The sequence below is a fragment of the Mustela putorius genome, unplaced genomic scaffold, assembly GCF_011764305.1.
Source record: "Mustela putorius furo isolate JIRA1106 unplaced genomic scaffold, ASM1176430v1.1 tig00000281_pilon_pilon_pilon, whole genome shotgun sequence".
NCBI lineage: Eukaryota > Metazoa > Chordata > Mammalia > Carnivora > Mustelidae > Mustela > Mustela putorius.
The window spans coordinates 19563595-19580853 of record NW_025421343.1 but is presented as its reverse complement, the minus strand read 5'-3'; the positions used below and the strand labels follow the sequence as shown (position 1 = coordinate 19580853).

General features: G+C 35.4%; 1 protein-coding gene across 5 annotated transcripts in view; it reads left to right on the top strand.

Moving 5' to 3' along the window:
- The window catches only part of EML4 (EMAP like 4), a 156323-nt gene that overhangs the window by 58547 nt on the left and 80517 nt on the right, over positions 1-17259 (top strand). For all 5 annotated transcript variants that reach the window (XM_004770921.3, XM_004770920.3, XM_004770919.3 and 2 more), the window contains one exon: positions 12696-12878. In XM_004770921.3, coding sequence (XP_004770978.1) covers positions 12696-12878 — 183 coding nt within the window. The remainder of the gene's footprint in view (positions 1-12695; positions 12879-17259) is intronic.

The window sequence follows — 17259 nt, the reverse complement described above, 5'->3', positions numbered from 1 at the left end:
AGAAACTAAACTGAGATTAGAAAGTATTCTTTCTGGCCTCCAATGAGATTTTGATTTGAGAAGAAAGGAAAGCCAAGGTGTATAATCTACAAATTAGTAGTGATCTGCAAGTGGGAGTTGGTGAAAAGAAGCCCCATACACTGTGATGTGTAAGAGGAGCCTTTTGGTATTGTATTAGAAAGCACTTGGTTACAGAACTTCGTACAGCTCCTCTAATATTAGGAGACTGTGAACTATCTTTTAATTGTGCTACATGTATTGTAAAGAAGAGTAGTTGACAACTTGGTTATAAAACTAGTCTTAGGTTTGTCTGGAGATTGAAGAAAAATGTAACAAAAATTCTGCCACAGTCTTTCAGGGGTCTTTGCAAGAATTTGAACTCCTTTCTAGTTTGTGCCAGGCATACCACCTTTCTTTTGTATCATTATATTTCTCATTCTGTCTGCTTTTATTCTGCCGATGTGATCTGTCCTAAATGTCCTTTGCTTCACACACATTGCACACTCCCTGACCCACTTGACTCCTGTTAATCTTTCACACTGCTCCTATATTTTGATGAATCTGTACCAGTTATTATTTGAAAGAGAAGTACTTTCCCAAGCCTCACTTGAGGAAACACTCCTTTGATGGCTCCCACTTTTTTCCATAAAGGCTTTTTGAAAATGTTAAATCTGGATTATTTTGCTTTGTTTTTCCATCTTTTATAAGCTTTTCTGTTTATCCTTGACTCAGTCTTTGTAGTACAGTTCATAATGTTCAATTTGGTTTAGGCTTTATCCGTTTCACAGTATTTTTTGGGTGTTTGTGTTTATACCAGTCATGTTGTTTCTGTTTTACTTTGGGTTGATTTAAATTTCCTTTTCTCAATTATAAATATATAGCTTAAAACCAACAAATTGAAGAGATAAACCTCCAGTAGCTTAGTTTTGACACTTACCTCCATGAATTTGTTCTTTGATTAGCTTTAGAAGTAATTATCAAAAGAATAAATACATACCGCATTCATTAACTTTCATTTGGTGTTGCATAATTTTGTAAGACAGAGTAAAGATATTTATAATTTGAATTCCTTTGTACATTTACGTTATTCTAAGCCTGAGCAGTTTAAAATTGGAGTATCCAGCCAGTTGATTATTATAGGTTACTTTTTAGTGCACTTGTATTATTTTACAGTAATTTGGAAAATTAGTGAACTATGAAAAATATTCTCATTGTTAATTCATCTTAGTTTAGTGAAATGGTTATAATGAATCAGCCATGTTTTAACACTTAAGTTTCAAAACACTAAAGTTTCATTGAGAAGTGAAAATTCTTGTAATTTCTTTACAGTTCAAGTGGATTTTATTTTATTCAAAACAAAAAGGAAAAAAGAAAATGTGACTTGCCACTTGGCACACACATTGTTTATTTTATTTCCTAGTAGAGAAAATATTCACTTTGGGGGTTTTAACTCTGTTGTTTATAGAAACTCTTAGTATGTTTTATTTCAGAAGGCAAAAACTGAGTTTTGTATTTGAAGCAATGGTATCTTATCCTTAATTAAAGGAAGATAAGAAAAATAGTTATCTGAGAACAATGAAAGGATTATAGTGAATATTCATGTCGTGTATTAATTCATGTGTTTCTGTCTGTGCCTGGAGTTTAACCACTCCCAAAGCAGCCCAAGTTTTTGTTTGTATCTTCACCCCCTTTTGGCTGCATGCTCTCTTCTTCACTGTCTTTGTCTCACTTTATAAAGAAGTAGAAAACTTTTCTCTACTTAAGAGAGCAAAGGGGCAGAAGAGCTATCTTAAGAAGTTTTTATTTGTGCCAACATAGACATGCTTTGTGTTGGGCCATCTGGACCAGGAGGATTTCCTCAGAATGTAAAGTATGTTGTGAGATTTAGAGAGCTGGGATTTGCTCTGGACCTGTCTGGGAAGGCAGCAGAAAACGTAGACTGAACTGGGTTATATTGCTTGTAACATAGCGGGCAAGAATGGAAGACAGTTTGCCTGGTCTTGCTTCAGTGTATGTTTCCTCCACACTTAGGAACTTCTGCACTGGTAACGTATCTTTCCTTTCCTGGGAATTCAGACCTGACTCATAGATTTTACTCATGACAAAAGAAGTATGAGGATTTAGGAATGACTATAGATCAGTTCTCTTTTTTCCTGCCTCCTCTCTTTAAATGTATGTGTTAATAGTGGCATAAATATTTGCCTACATAACCTTCATAAAGTATTTAAGACTGAACCCACTGTATAAACAAATATATTTGCCCTCCTATTGTGAGGGCAGAGTAGGCTTTGCTCAACTTGTTCTTTCCCTGCCTCCCCCCACCTCCGGAAAGGATGGCCATTATATTATTCTTGAGGGAAAAAAATTAAAACAGCAGCTTTTAATGGAAAATAATCCAAAAATGCCTCTCTAAAATAATAGCAAATCATAAATTGTGTAATTAAGCTTGATGTTTGCTTCTATGAAGTCTAACCAAAAAATTTCATCAGAAGCAGAATTATCTGTTTTTAATTCTTCATGTTAAATTAAGTAAAAAGTTTGGAGAGGGGAGCCATTTTAATTGTGAATGAATCCTGGTGATACAGTGAAGTAAAGCCCTTCCTTGGGACCAGCTACCATGCTCAGAGTACTGCAGCAAAAATGTTTTTCATTTTTTTACTTAACACAGTTTTCTTTTAATTTATGCTAATAGATGACTTTTTAGTAAGACTGTATTACAATGAAAAAAACCCACAGTTTTAAAAATGCAAAATAAGTCAACAACATTATTTGTGTTATTTTATTGAAGGCGAACTCTCATTTTCATATAATATTGTTAACTGGAAGTAATTAATATTGTCATTTACTAACAAAATAAATTAGCCAAGCTTTTAATAGTCGAAATGCCATCTTATTAAAACCTGTTGGAGAGAAAAGTGTGATTTTTGGAAGTAGATTGTGATAAATAGGAAACTTTGTTTCCTGCATAAATAAATCTTCCTAATGGCCGCTGTGTTTTTCTGAATATATTCTTTGGTTTATTTCCACAAATAAATTTTAGCTATTGTAGAATCCGTAGTGCTTGATTCTTGACTGTAGTCCTTAAATATTTCTGTCTTTATAAGTAATATTTGAAGACAACAATTCCAATTGAGAACAAAACAAAAAAATAATTTAAGTCATTTAAATCCCTTCTGGGGGCGCCTGCCTGGGTGGCTCAGTGGGTTAAGCCGCTGCCTTCGGCTCAGGTCATGATCTCAGGGTCCTGGGATCGAGTCCCGTATCGGGCTCTCTGCTCAGCGGGGAGCCTGCTTCCTCATCTCTCTATCTCTCTGCCTACTTGTGATCTCTCTCTGTCAAATAAATAAATAAACTCTTTAAAAATAATAAATCAATCAATAAATAATAAATAAATAAATAAATCCCTTCTGATAGGGGTGCCTGGGTAGCTCAGTGGGTTAAAGCCTCTGCCTTCGGCTCAGGTCATGATCTCAGGGTTCTGGGATCGAGCCCCACATCAGGTTCTCTGCTCAGGAGGGAGCCTGCTTCTTCCTCTCTCTCTGCCTGCCTCTCTGCCTACTTGTGATCTCTGTCAAATAATAAATAAAAATCTTTAAAAAAAAAAATCCCTTCTGATAGAAATTTACTAACGTAGTATGTCATTTTTAATTGTTTTGTGTTTTGAAGAAATCATGTTTAAAGACCAGGTCTTTCAAATATATCGATTTTTTTTCTTTTATTAGCATGAGACTATTCTTTTTGAACATCACTATATTCATACTTTTACAAAATGCTTTCATTCACTATGCATAAAAATCTACAAATAACCAAATTTGCATTGAAAATTTACAAAATAGGTTTATATCACAGCCTAAATTAGCTTTGCTTTTTTTTAACTGATAAAATAATTTAAATTCTATTTATACAGAATTTTCTGTATATCTGCAGAAAATCCATCTAAAAGAGTAAGGTAGCAAAAAATCCTCATAAATCCTGCTTCTCAGTGATATACCTATAGTCTCTTATGTACGTGTATACCTATGGATATACAGCTCTACACAGAATATACTATAATTGTTTGCCTTGTAATTTTTTTCTCTTCACAGTATGTTGTCACTCTTAGTAAACTTGTTTATGGTTGCAAATATACATCATTCTTTTTAAGAGCTATGTGGTATACCATAGTGCAACCATTTATTTAAACAAAGTTGCCTACTGGTAGTCCTTTAAGCTAGTGCCAAATAATTTTTTAAGCTACTGACAGTGCATGGTATTGTTACTGTTTTCTCATGTTTCTTCATTCTTACTACCTCCTGTAATCTAATCTGCATTATCTTCCTACCCAATAAGGCCTGCCAATGTCTTAACAGAAGTGCTTTAGCAAAGGAAATCAGAGTTTTGTTCTTTGGAGAGTATTGTGTATTGAAAAGTATACTTTTCTGAAATGGGCTATTTTTCTCCCCAAAGATTTATAGGTAACAGCTAAGAGTCCTACCGTTAGCTCTCAAAGCTATCATAAAAACCATCTGATTTTAGTTGTTTTTAAGACATAAGACCTCATTTTTTCAGAAGTACATGCCTACTTTTTATCTGTTTCTGAGTTTAATTTGCAAAGATTGGTTTCATTGTTTTCTAGAAAATGAAGTGAGGAACCTAACTATGATATCCTCATCCCCAGAGTTCTTTTCAGAAGAGGAAAAAAAAAAGAAGAAGAAGAAGAGAAAACCACTTGACTCCCCCTACCCCCCACCAAAGTGTAACACAATATATGTTTTGATTGTTTTTATGACACAGATGTTATATTATCTGTGGATTCCTCCTTGTACTATCCCTTGCCCTATATCATCAGAAGTAACTGTTGTCATGAATTTTGTTTTTATTACTCTATTGCTTTATAATTTCATTCTAAATGATATAATATTTACTTTTTGTCTGACTTGCTTTTGATACTTACCAGTATATTCCTGAGATTCATACATGATGTTGCACATGGCCATAGTTTACCACTCTAATATGCTGTCGAATGTTTGTATCACAGTTTATTTACCCATTTTATAGTTGATGAACATTTAGGTTTTTCCCAGTTTGTTTCTTATTTGAACTATACTGTTGTAAACATTCTTGAACATGTCTCTTGGTGTATGAGTGCAGGAGCAGGGATTGGGAATACCTGGCTGACAAGCTCTTTTGTAAATAAAGTTTTATTGGGACATAGCCATACCCAGTCATTTACATATTCATCTATAGCTGTTTATGTATTTCAGAGGCAGATCTGAGTAGTTCCTGCAGAGGCTGTATGGTCTGCAAAGCCTAGAATGTTTACTGTATAGCTCTGTAGACAACATTTGCTAGCCCTGCCGTAGGGTAGGATATATACATTGAGGAGTGGAATTGCTGGGTCATAAGATGAGTGCATCTTTAGTTTTATCAGGTGATTCCATAGTTGGGTTTTCCCCTCAAAGTCACTGAAAGCAGGTGTACCTACCTCCTGCCATAATGTATGAGTTCACATTACTCCGTATCCTTGGGAACACTTGATATTGTCATGTTTTCAATGTTTTGCCAGTTTGGTGAGTATAGAACAGTATTTAATATGGTTTTAATTTTCTTAAATAAATAATGAGGTGATTGAGCCTTATTTTGTATGTTAATTGGCCATTTGTTCCTTTTCCTTTGAGATGCATAGTCAAGGTCTTTACTGTAGGATTTTATGTCGTATCGATTTTTAGGAATTATTCAAGATACTAATCTTTTACCAATTACAGATGTTAAAACTATCTTTTTCCAGTTTTTAAATTGTTTTTTCTCTTTACTGTGTCTTAGTAAGCATATGTACTGAATTCTAATGTAGATAAGTATCAGTCTTTACTTCTATGGTAATCCTTTCTGTGTCTCATTTAGGATCCTCCCTTCTACTTCCATGATATGAAGATATTCTCTCTTTCTTTCTGGAGGTTTTATAATTTTGCTTTAAATTCTTTAATCTACTTGGATTTGATTTTTGTGTATGGTGGAGATAGAGACTTCAAAATATACTTAATTTTAATGAATTTATAAATTTTAGTTTAACTTGGGAAGTTGAGCAATTATTTCTTCACTTCCGCCCTCCCCCCCATCTAGAACCCTGTTCTCACTTTTCCTCTGGGGCTCCAATGACACTAATATTAGGCTTGAGGCTGCCTTGTTTTTTCCTTTCTGTTTAGATTGTATAAATCATACATAATGTATATGTATGTAATATACATATCTAATAAAACATTTTTTTCAATAATATAAGTCCTAATTTCATAGATTATTTTCTCTTTTTATAAACAGTTCAAAAAGCTTAGTTATCCAAGAGTCCATAATATAGGAAATTAGATTGGGAATGAGTGTTGTTATAGACAGGCATACTTAATCCTGACTACAAAGAGGGAAGCAGAAAAGGTAGCAAGAAAGACTAGAAATTTGAAAATGTAGTACTTTCAATTACTTAATTAGAAATATAGTAGTCTCTAGGTCATCATTCTATCATAATGCTTACAGCACAAAATAATTAATATTCTCAAGGAAGATTGAGTCATCTAAAAGTGGCTAAATTATGACTGTATGCCCTTGTTAGGAAAGCAAGAAAGTATTTTATTTTAGAAAGATTTACACAAAATCATTGGCACTGAAAAGGTGCTAGAATTTATAGGCCTGTCTTATTCTGATGTGATGCTGCATCGCCAACTTTTGGATATTTAGAATAAAATATACTTACCTCTGGAAAAGTAATACATTTAACAGCTCAGAAGCCAAATTAACTAATTCATTATAGTAAAAGCATAATGAACAGTTGTTGTTGTAGGTCTAAATTCTAGTATGGAATATTGACGTTTACTTAGTTACGTATAACTTTGGTTGCAGCTCTAATAAAAGAGACTTAATTATGTCGATAAATAGAGTAAGCTAATGGACCTTCTTTCTCTCTCCATTCACCTCCCTCAACCGCTGACCCCACAGTGGTTTAACAATCCTTGAGAGTTCATTTGTAGTTCATATTTTATTTTTTTTTTAAGATTTTTATTTATTTATTTGATAGAGAGAGATCACAAGTAGGCAGAGAGGCAGGCAGAGAGAGAGCGGGAAGCAGGCTCCCTGCCGAGCAGAGAGCCCGATGTGGGGCTCGATCCCAGGACCCTGAGATCATGACCCAAGCCAAAGGCAGAGGCTTAAACCACTGAGCCACCCAGGCGCCCCTGTAGTTCATATTTTAGCTTTCAAGGCTAGAAACTGTTTTGAGAAGAAGCAAAGACATGAGAGACTACTGTGATACAAGGAAAAAGAGCTAATATGCTTGGATTAGGAAAGGGAGTGTAAAAAGCTCCCACAGGGGTCCCTAGGTGGCTCAGTAAATTAAGCATACTATTCTGGAGTTCGCTTCAGGTCATGATCTCAGGGTTGGGAGATTAGCCGGCTGCTGGGCATGGCGCCTGCTGAAGATTCTGTCCCCTCCTTCTGCCCTTCCCTCCTCTTCATCTTTTCTCCCCCCACCCCTTTTCTCTCCAAGAAAAAGAAAAGTCCAAAGGCTCCCAGAAAGTAGATATATATTCTATTTACTGAACAGATATATTTTGTGACCAAGAGTGTAATGCATTAGAGATTGGGTGAGGAAAAAAAAAAAGTTTTCAAAGTAGAACAGCGATAGATTCTAGAGAGTCATCTGAGGGAGGAACTCTAACCCCTTTGCTGTGTGACCAGGAATAACTCGCTTGATTACCCAGAGTCCTAGTTTATTTATCTATAAAATGGCAGGAGGAGTTTTTGGTCTTTAAGATAGTCTTTTCTAGCCTTAGTAATCAATGGATGCAAATTTAAGTTAACTGCCTTATATTCTAGCTTTGTGTTGTTTTTTTTTTTTTTTTTTTAAATAAAATTGGAACACTGTATCTGGAGGAAACTTGGTTTAAGAAATCAAGCTTTGAATTTTAACTTAAGATTAAGTAACATATAATACATTTTTATGGTGAATTTCAGATAATATGGAAGTACATGAAAAGAAAAGATTACTTTTTACTCCAGTCTTTCTAATCTCACTTTCTTAGAAACAATGCAATCACCGATTTGATGTATACCCTCCTAGACTTTTTTTCTGTATGTACATTATTAACATATTTAAATAGCTTGCTTTTTTTTTTTTTTAAGAAGTATGTTGGCACATGTGTGTATTTGAATATATTATTCAGTATGTATTGTTTTGCAGTTTGGTTACTTGACTTAAGTTGTCTTGTAGAGCTCTCAGTTTTTAGTTTATATACCTACCTCATTGTTTTTAACTTTCTACGATGTGAATGTATCATAGCTTACTAACCAAATCCATGGACTTTAGGTCATTTCCAGTTTTGTGGCAGTAGTAAACAGTGTAGTAAAGAACATCACTATACAAGATAGAAACTCAATGAACCCTCACTGTACGGCTCTACTGTGTATTATCTTATCTAACAACCTCAAGCCTAAGATAAGTACTAATTAGCATGAAGAAATTACACATGAGGAAACCAGTCACAGAGCTGCCAAGTAGCAAACAGATTTTACGGAAGCCGTTTAACAGCAGGGTTCTTGAATTGTTCTTCCATTGCTTTTGTTGGATTCCCAAAGAGATTCTTGCTCCTGAAAAGGTGAAGAGCCAAGATTTTAGATAGGAAGGGGCTATAGAATTTTGGAGTTATAAGGAACTATGGGGATCAACTGCTGTGTTCCTTTGTATCTCCACTGCTGCTGACCCTGTAATAGATCATCAGAGGGGGAAGGTTGAGAGTGCAAGAAGGAGCACCGTGATAATGTTTATGCTAATATAGTGGACATACTTGTCTTGGACAAACTGAGACACCCAGACACCCTAACCCTATCCCAGGCCACCATTACCTTTCACATGGGTTACTACAGTAGCCTCCTGCCTGGTCTTATATTTACTCTTACTCTTTTCCAGCCCATTCTCCCACAGAAACAAAAACTACCTTTTCAAAACAAAAACCTGATTATGTCACTTAATAGTTTAAACTCCTTTAGTACTTTGTGGGGGAAAAAAGGTTTTTGGTCCTCCTGTGATTATTAAAGAATGCAGCATGAAATAGAGTAAAGAGCACTTAAATTTAAGTCAAGAGTCATGTGTTTGAGTCTCGGGTATCAGTACTGATTTGGTGACCTTGGGCAAGAAGCTGTTTAACTTCCCAAGCTATTTCCTTAAATATAAAATATAGATAGTGTGAGGAGGGGGGTATGGTAATAAGTATGAAAGGTATAGTATAAATGCAGGACATTGTTAATAGTTAACCTTGTATTTATTTTGCCCTTTGAAAAATTGTCCTTGTGTCTTACCACAGTATCTAGCGGGTTGTGGTAGGATTTTTATAAGCTGAACCACCTTTCATGTAACTATCCAAGTTTCATGTAATAAAAACCTCAGTCATTGGAGCACCTGGGTGGCGTAGTTGGTTAAGCATCTGGCTCTTGGTTTGAGCTGAGGTCATTATCTCTGGGTCACGAGATTGAGATTGAGCTTTGCATTAGGCTCCACACTCAGCAGGGAGTCTGCCTCCCCTCTCATTCTGCCCCCCCTCTCATTCTGCCCCCTCCACCTTTCCCCTGCTTGTGCTTGCTCTCTCTCTCTCTCTCTCTGAAATAAATCTTCTGAAAAAATTTAAAAAGTAAAAAATAGGTTTAGGAAAGTTAAGTGACTTGACCAAAGTAAAAACAGTAACCATGCCAGTAGTAAAATGCAGGGCTATAACCTTGGCATTATAGTCTGATAATCTTTCCAGCAAGCTCTGTTACCTTCCCAAAGTAATTAAGAAGATCATGTGTTTATAAAAATCACATATTTTATTTGTGATTGTAATTTTTTTTTAAGTTTTTATTTATTTGAGATAGAGCGAGAGAGAGCGAGCACATACAAGGTGGAGGGACAGAGGGAGAGGGAGAAGCAGACTTCCTGCTAAGCACAGAGCCAAATGTGGAGCTCGGTCCCATTATCCCAAGATCATGACCCCAACAGAAGGCAGACTTCCATCTGGCTTAGCCACTCAGACTCCCTTCTGACTGTAATTTAAATATATAACTCATCCTTCAGAAATTGAGAATAGTGTAGAATGACATGCCCATATAATTTACTGACTTCATCAGGACTTCTGGGTTATAAGAAATGGTTTGCAAAAAAGTTATATAATTAGCTAGGAGGAGTATTATTAGAGCATCTCTGAGAATTGAAGGTCCAGGACTTCAGAGATTAGAACTAGATCTCAGCGCAGTCAGAGCTCTATCACTAATGGCTCTAGGTCTTTGTCCTTATAGGTAGCAAACCACGAAGAGAGGTGAGCCACAATTTCCTTTTGGGGAAACTTGGGAGGATTCCATTTGACCTCTCTCATATCTCACAACCACTCCTGTAGGTAATTAGTTTAAACCATATGAAATTGCTGATAGTCATATTTTTTACCAACTAAAGCCATTTTGTATGGTCCAACCTATTAATAGTGTAGAGTGGTAGAGGGGATAACGAGTCATCATTGATGGCCCTAATGGGACTTAAGAAAATGGTGGAGTTCCACAAAAAGAGAAGAGCTGCTGTACTTCCCACTAGAAGGAGGAATATACGAAAGCATTCGGGGCAGACAAAAGTAATAGTGACATAAGAATGCCTTGGTGGCTTGGTTGGTTAAGCATCTGACTCTTGGTTTTGGCTCAGTCATGAGCTCAGAGTCATGAGATTGAGCTCCATGTCAGGTTCTACACTCAGCATGGAGTCAGCTTGGGATTCTTCCTCTCGCTTTGCTCGCCCCATCCCTGCGCCCTTCCCTATACTCTCCCCCTCCCCAAATAAGTAAGTCTTAAAAAAGTAATAATAGTGACATAATACAACACAGCTTACAAAGAGTGTGGCTCAGCTAGACTTTAGCTGGGCTACTATGGAAACAAAAAAGACCTCAAATATTAAAATTTCTAAAGTTCAAAATGGAATTGTTCTTACTTAAGCAACAGAGAGTTTGACAGAATGGTATTTTATGTAAAAAATGCACCCAAAGCTCTCAAATTATAACTTTTTTTAAAGGCACTTATCAAGTAATCAACTTTATTATAATGTACAAATTTACTTGAAACTTTAACAGAAGTGTTAAAACTTCCAGCAGCAATTTTGCATTTGTCCACTTCTTTCAAATAATAACTTTTGTACTCTTCTGTTGTATCTTAACATTTATTAGATATCAGATGTGTCCTAGGCAGCTACATCATAACCTGCTTAAAGATGAAGTAATTGAAGTTCAGAGAAGTAAAATAATTTGCCTGAGATTATACAACTAGTTGTTAAAGTCTAAATTGAAGATCATTTTTCTTCTATATCAATACTTCTCAAAGATTGTCTTGAAACAATTCTAAAGGCAGAAGAGAGTACATATGTACGCTTGAGAGATTTGTAGGCATATATGATCTTAAATGTGAATATTGTTTACTGATCCATAATAAATGGTGATAGCTTTGTTTTTTAAATGCTAAAGTTTTTTTTTTTCCTTTTAATTCTAAGTTAAATTGTCTTTTTAAGAAGATGGAGCACATTATCTCAATATGAGAAAAATGGCACACTATGTCTTATTGTGTGAATGCCTATTCCAGTTTATGTCACTCTGGTCCAGAGTGACATATGTAAGAATGTAAGAATTCTTATGTAAGAATCTGAATTCCCCTCTGAATTCTCTTGCTTGTAGTGAATTAGCCAACAATTGAATTTTTTATATTTTTAGGTTCTGACTGACCCAACAGTGTATTCTAAAGTTACATAGCTTTGGAAGTGGTTTGTAATTGCTATGTAGCTATGTAATTGCTATGTAACTAAACTTTATTTAGTCTTTTTGTTGTTGTTGTTGTTACATACCTAAAGCAACTAAATATTAGCTGGGTACTCTACAGAAACAACAATTTTTTTCCCCCCAAGAGGTTGGCACATTAGTGGGTAAGAAAGAACAGCAAGAATATATAGCAGTATTTTGTGACACTTTGGGAGTACAATAATAAAGACTGAAATAAAGAGTGTTTTCTGATCATTGATACTGAAGGTGAATGGCTCCCAATCTGATACATAAAGCAAAACTGAAGTGATTTGTACTCCTTTTTTATTTTCATGATGTGGTGATTAACAAGGATGTTTTGGCTGGGTGCTTGGGTGGTTCAGTTCGTTGAGCGTCTCACTCTTGGGTTCAACCCAGGTCATGACCTCATGGGTCATGAGATCTAGCCCTGATTCGGGCTCCATGTTCAGCAAGGAGCTTGCTCGAAGATTCTCTCCCTTTGCCCTCCTCACCCCCGCTTGCTGGTGCAGGCTTGCTTTCAAATAAATCTTAAAAAAAAAAAAAAAAAATGCTTTGGATAGTTTACTGTCTTACAAGTTTTCAGAAGTCTCCAAAGTGATACATTTAGAGAATGTTTTGACGAAAAAACCAGTTAAGGTGATAGTATAGTAATAGGGAAAATTTGATCATGGGGAAGATTTTCACAATTTTAATTATGTGTCAGATGTATTAACTTTTACTATTTTTAATTCATTCAAATAGCTGTGAAAATATTTGCAGAAGTTAATCTGTAAAAATGGTGGGTTCCCACGGATATTTGTCTTTTGTAAGACTCACATAAATAGATCTTATTTGTTATTAAATTCTTTCTTAAACAGTTCATTCTAAAATATCCTTATTTTCTTCATTTTGTAGATGATAGTATTTCTGCCGCAAGTACATCTGATGTTCAGGATCGCCTCTCAGCTCTTGAGTTACGAGTTCAGCAACAAGAAGATGAAATCACTGTGCTAAAGGCAGCTTTGGCTGATGTATTGAGGCGTCTTGCAATCTCTGAAGATCATGTAGCCTCAGTGAAAAAATCAGTTCCAAGTAAAGGTAATTGTTAAAGTAGGAAGAATCTTGCTTTTTGCAGCACCTTCTTTGTAGTAATATATAAAACTTGTGTATTTTATCAGTGACATTGAAATTGGGAGTATAAACTATATTTCTCTTCTGGATTAACTGACTGTAGTTTTTTGTTTCCTTTTTTTTTATTCCTAAGAAATTCTGAAAGTATAGTATTTATTATTTTAAATGGGAGTTTTTTGGTAATACCACTGATTGTACTTGAAGGCTTTCATAGTATTTGGGTGAATTTAGTATATTCCAATTAGATAACGAATTTACTGAGGGCAGGAACTGAATCTTCTTTTTGTATCTCCGATAGGAATTAACATTGTGTCTTGAATATAGCATGTACTTTTTGAGTCAGTCAGAAATTATAAAAATCATCATAATTTAAGTAGCCTTATTCCAGGCCTTAAGTGGTCATTAGTGAGCAGAATCCTGAGGAACTTAAGCTCTGAGACTCATTACCGATGCCAATACAATATTAATTTTAACTTAAAGATACTGAGGTTTTTTGCAGGTTGAGAGAAAGTCACTAGGATGCTGTTACTCTGAGTTTGGAGCAGATATCCTGTGGCCTTTCCCTTCCTCCAACCACCTAGAAAGAATTTTAAATTCTTTCATGTTACTCAAGCAATTGTTTCTATTATTTCATATTTTTCCTGATTTTTTTTCATAGAGTGGGCAGACATAGGCATAATTCTCTATTTTGGCAGGGCGAAAACTGAGGCTATTTATGAAATCTGTTTCTGAATATGAGTTTGCGGTATATATGGTGTGGAGATAGACACATATAGATAGCTGAATTGCAGGGCTAGTGTTCATGCTAATCTTGGCTAGCAGTAAGAATTTGGGTATATTTAGCTTGTGGATAATAGTTTAAGCCTTAGAAAGAGGATATAAAATGGAACAAGGTTCCTGATTGTTGTGTTGGGAGCAAAGTATTTCAGCAAAGAAAGAGTGATTCATATTGTCAGATGCTACAGAGAGATTGAATAAAACAAAGACTGAGAATTGACCATTGGATTTGGCAGTTGCATGATTACTAGAAACAACAAGCAATTGCAGTGGAGTGATAGTATTGCAAATCAAATTACAGTTTTTTGAGAAGCAGCAGTTGAGAATTGTGGTACTGGGAGTAGCAACTGTAGCCACACTTTCAAAAAATTTGCCTGGGAGGGGAAGATGATAGTAGCTAGAGGAAGTTGCTAATTGGAAGTCAGCTTTAATGTATTTATTTATTTTTTTAAGATGTTATAGACTTGAGCACAAAGATATGCTAAGGACAGAAAGGCAGAAAAGATTTTAGTGGGGGTGTCACTAGGTGGTAGTAATTGATGAGGCTAGTTTCCTGAGAGTTTGAGTAAGTATCCTAGAGTAGGTAAGAAACTACTGGCCTTGGAAGACTACCTCTGCTATAGACTGGAAAGAGATAAAACTGAATGGGGCTACTAAATATTCACGTTGTTAGGGCTGGAACTTTTCATTCTGTATCAGTCTTCTTCAGGAGAAAATGATGCTCTTCAAGAAGGTAAAATTGTTCCTGGGTGGTCAAAAGGATGAGTTGGAATGATGAGAGAATGAAAGACCATAGACATTAAGAAAAAGATGCTGAGTCACCTTGAATGCATTGAGGTGGTTCATTCTGCCTGGCTTTGTGGTTCCCTTTTCTTTAACTTATTTTTAATTTTTACTGTTGAAGTATATCGTTGACATATAATGTTATTAGTTTCAGGTGTACGTTTTCAACAGTATCATGATTTAACAATTCTGGTTGGTTGTGTTTTTGTTTTGTTTTGTTTTGTTTTTTAAGATTTTATTTCTTTATTTGAGAGAAAGAGAGAGCACAAGCAGGGGGAGCGGCAGGTAGAGAGGAGGCAGGCTCCCTGCTCAGCAGGAAGCCCAATGTGGGACTCCATCCCAGGACCCTGGGATCATGACCTTAGCCTGAAGGCAGATGCTTAACCAAGTAAGCCACCCAGGCATCCCTCAACAATTTCGTTTCTACTCAGAGCCACCGTGATAAGTGTTGTCACGTGATGTCACCATACATTATAACATTAGTGACTATATTCCCTGTGCTGTACTTTCAGTAAATGAATGGATAAAGAGGATGTGGTATACATACACAGCATGATTCCCATTCTTAGATCTCCCACGCTCAAAGACACTAGGCCTAAGTAGTTAATAGTGAAGAGTTAGTAAAAGGGGATGGACTTACACAATCTGAAGAGAAACCAGGGGCACCTCTGTGGCTCAGTTGTTGAGTGTCTGCCTTTGGCTCAGGTCATGATCTCAGGGTCCTGGGGTCAAACTGCATCACACTGCCTGCTCCGCGGGAAGTCTACTCCCTCTCCCACTCCCCCCGCTTGTGTTCTCTCTCTCGCTGTGTCTTTGTCAAATAAATGAATAAAATCTTAAAAAAAAAAAATAGTGGAGAGTTAGAGAGGTGGCTGGATTGATCTTCTCCACTAGTGGTTATTAAGATAAATGTGTCAGTGATGAGGGATGATAAGTTTGGCAAAAGACTTAATAGAAACCACTTGGGCTAATAATGTTACATTGCAGTCTTTAAATTTTTTTGAGAACCAGCTTTGAGGACTGCCAAGATCAAGCCAGACAAAACTTTATTTGGTTATAGATTGATTTTAATAAAGGATTCTGGAGTTGTTAGAGTAGAATGGGGAGCCAGATCAGTTAATGTATGTGGACTTTACAGGGAGGATAAACTTGGAGTAGGGAAAGAACATGCTTACAATCTATAACTGCTGTTACGTACCCTCAGCTTCTGATTCTGTATAAGCATTTTAATTCTGAAAGAGAAAATGATGCGGTGTTTGGTTATTATCACAATATTTTTGAAAGTTTATTTTAATAGTTCATATTAGTTTTAAAAATTTAAGAATTTATTATGTTTAACAGCATGTTGTAATTTTATGATGAGAAAAATCTAAACATTTTTGTCTGATTTTCTTTTTTTTTTTTTTTTTAATTTACCAAGGTATTTCCGTAAAAAAATATTTATAGAGAAATTTAAAGACTGCTTTTAAAATAATTTGGTAGGCTGGGGCTCGCGGGTGGCTCAGTCAGTTAAGCATCTGTCTTCAGGCACAGGTCATGATCCCAGGGTCCTGATATCGAGCCCCACATCAGGCTCCCTGCCCCTCTGCCTGTCGCTCCCCCCTGCTTGTGCTCTCCCTGCCAAATAAATGAATAAAATCTCAAATAAATAAATAAATAATTTGGAAGGCGATGGTAGTTTGTATATACACCCATTACTTATCACTTAACCTATTTCAATGTCATAAAATACAAATACAGCTAAATATCTGTAGTTCGTATTCTCTAGGAACATACTTTTTGTATGTTACTCTTTCTGGTGGTTTTTTTTTTTCAGTTGTCCTTAGACTTAGTTCTTTGTCTCTGAAGTGATTTTGGGATCAGTTTTATTTAAGGCTCTTTAGTTGAGATTTACCCAGTTCTGGAGTTACAGAACCACCTGTAGCTGCTACTTTGGAACTCTTTTCCACCATATACTACTAACTCTTAATTCTTTTAAATTATTAATTAGATACAGAGCTTCTTTCCATTGATTCTACTTCATAAGTTTACTATGACAGCTGTTCTTAGAATGTGCCAATATGGTTATATTCTGAAATGGTGTCCACTAGCGATTATTCTTTAAGTTACTTCATTACTTTAGGCACAGCGTTACTTTGAACGCTACTTTAGCGTTACTTTGAAACGCTATCCATATAATAGATTAATGGGAAAGTTGATTATATAATAATTTGGGGAAATATTATTTTAGAGATGAGCATAATTCATTGTGAAGAATTAATTGCTCTAGTTCCCTTTATTGGAGAAATTTCCCTGACCAGTTATATTTTCTGAGATTGATATTTAGAGATCAAGAGAAATACATTTATTTAATATATATTTATATATATATTTAATATATATATTTAAATTTATATACATTTTAAATATATTTATTTAAATATAGTAAATATATTTAAATTTTTCTAATTTATTATTAGAAATTCTAAATAGTTTTATTTTGGAATTTAAATATAGTACACAGTAGAAATAATTGGAAAAATTATTAGGTGATTCTTCATTATTGATGTTTGTATATAACCTAATAGATCAGCTGTCAGGTTTTTTGGTTTGTTTGTTTGTTTTTATTTTTTATTTTTTAATTTTAGAGAGCAGAGTGAGGAGCATAGGGAGAGGGAGAAGCTCAGATTCTTTGCCAAGCATAGAGGCTGACATGGGGCTTGAAACCACAACCCTGGGATCATAGCCTGATCAAGAGTCAGAGGGTTAACTAAGTGACCCACCAAGGTGCCCCGGTCAGCTGTCAGTT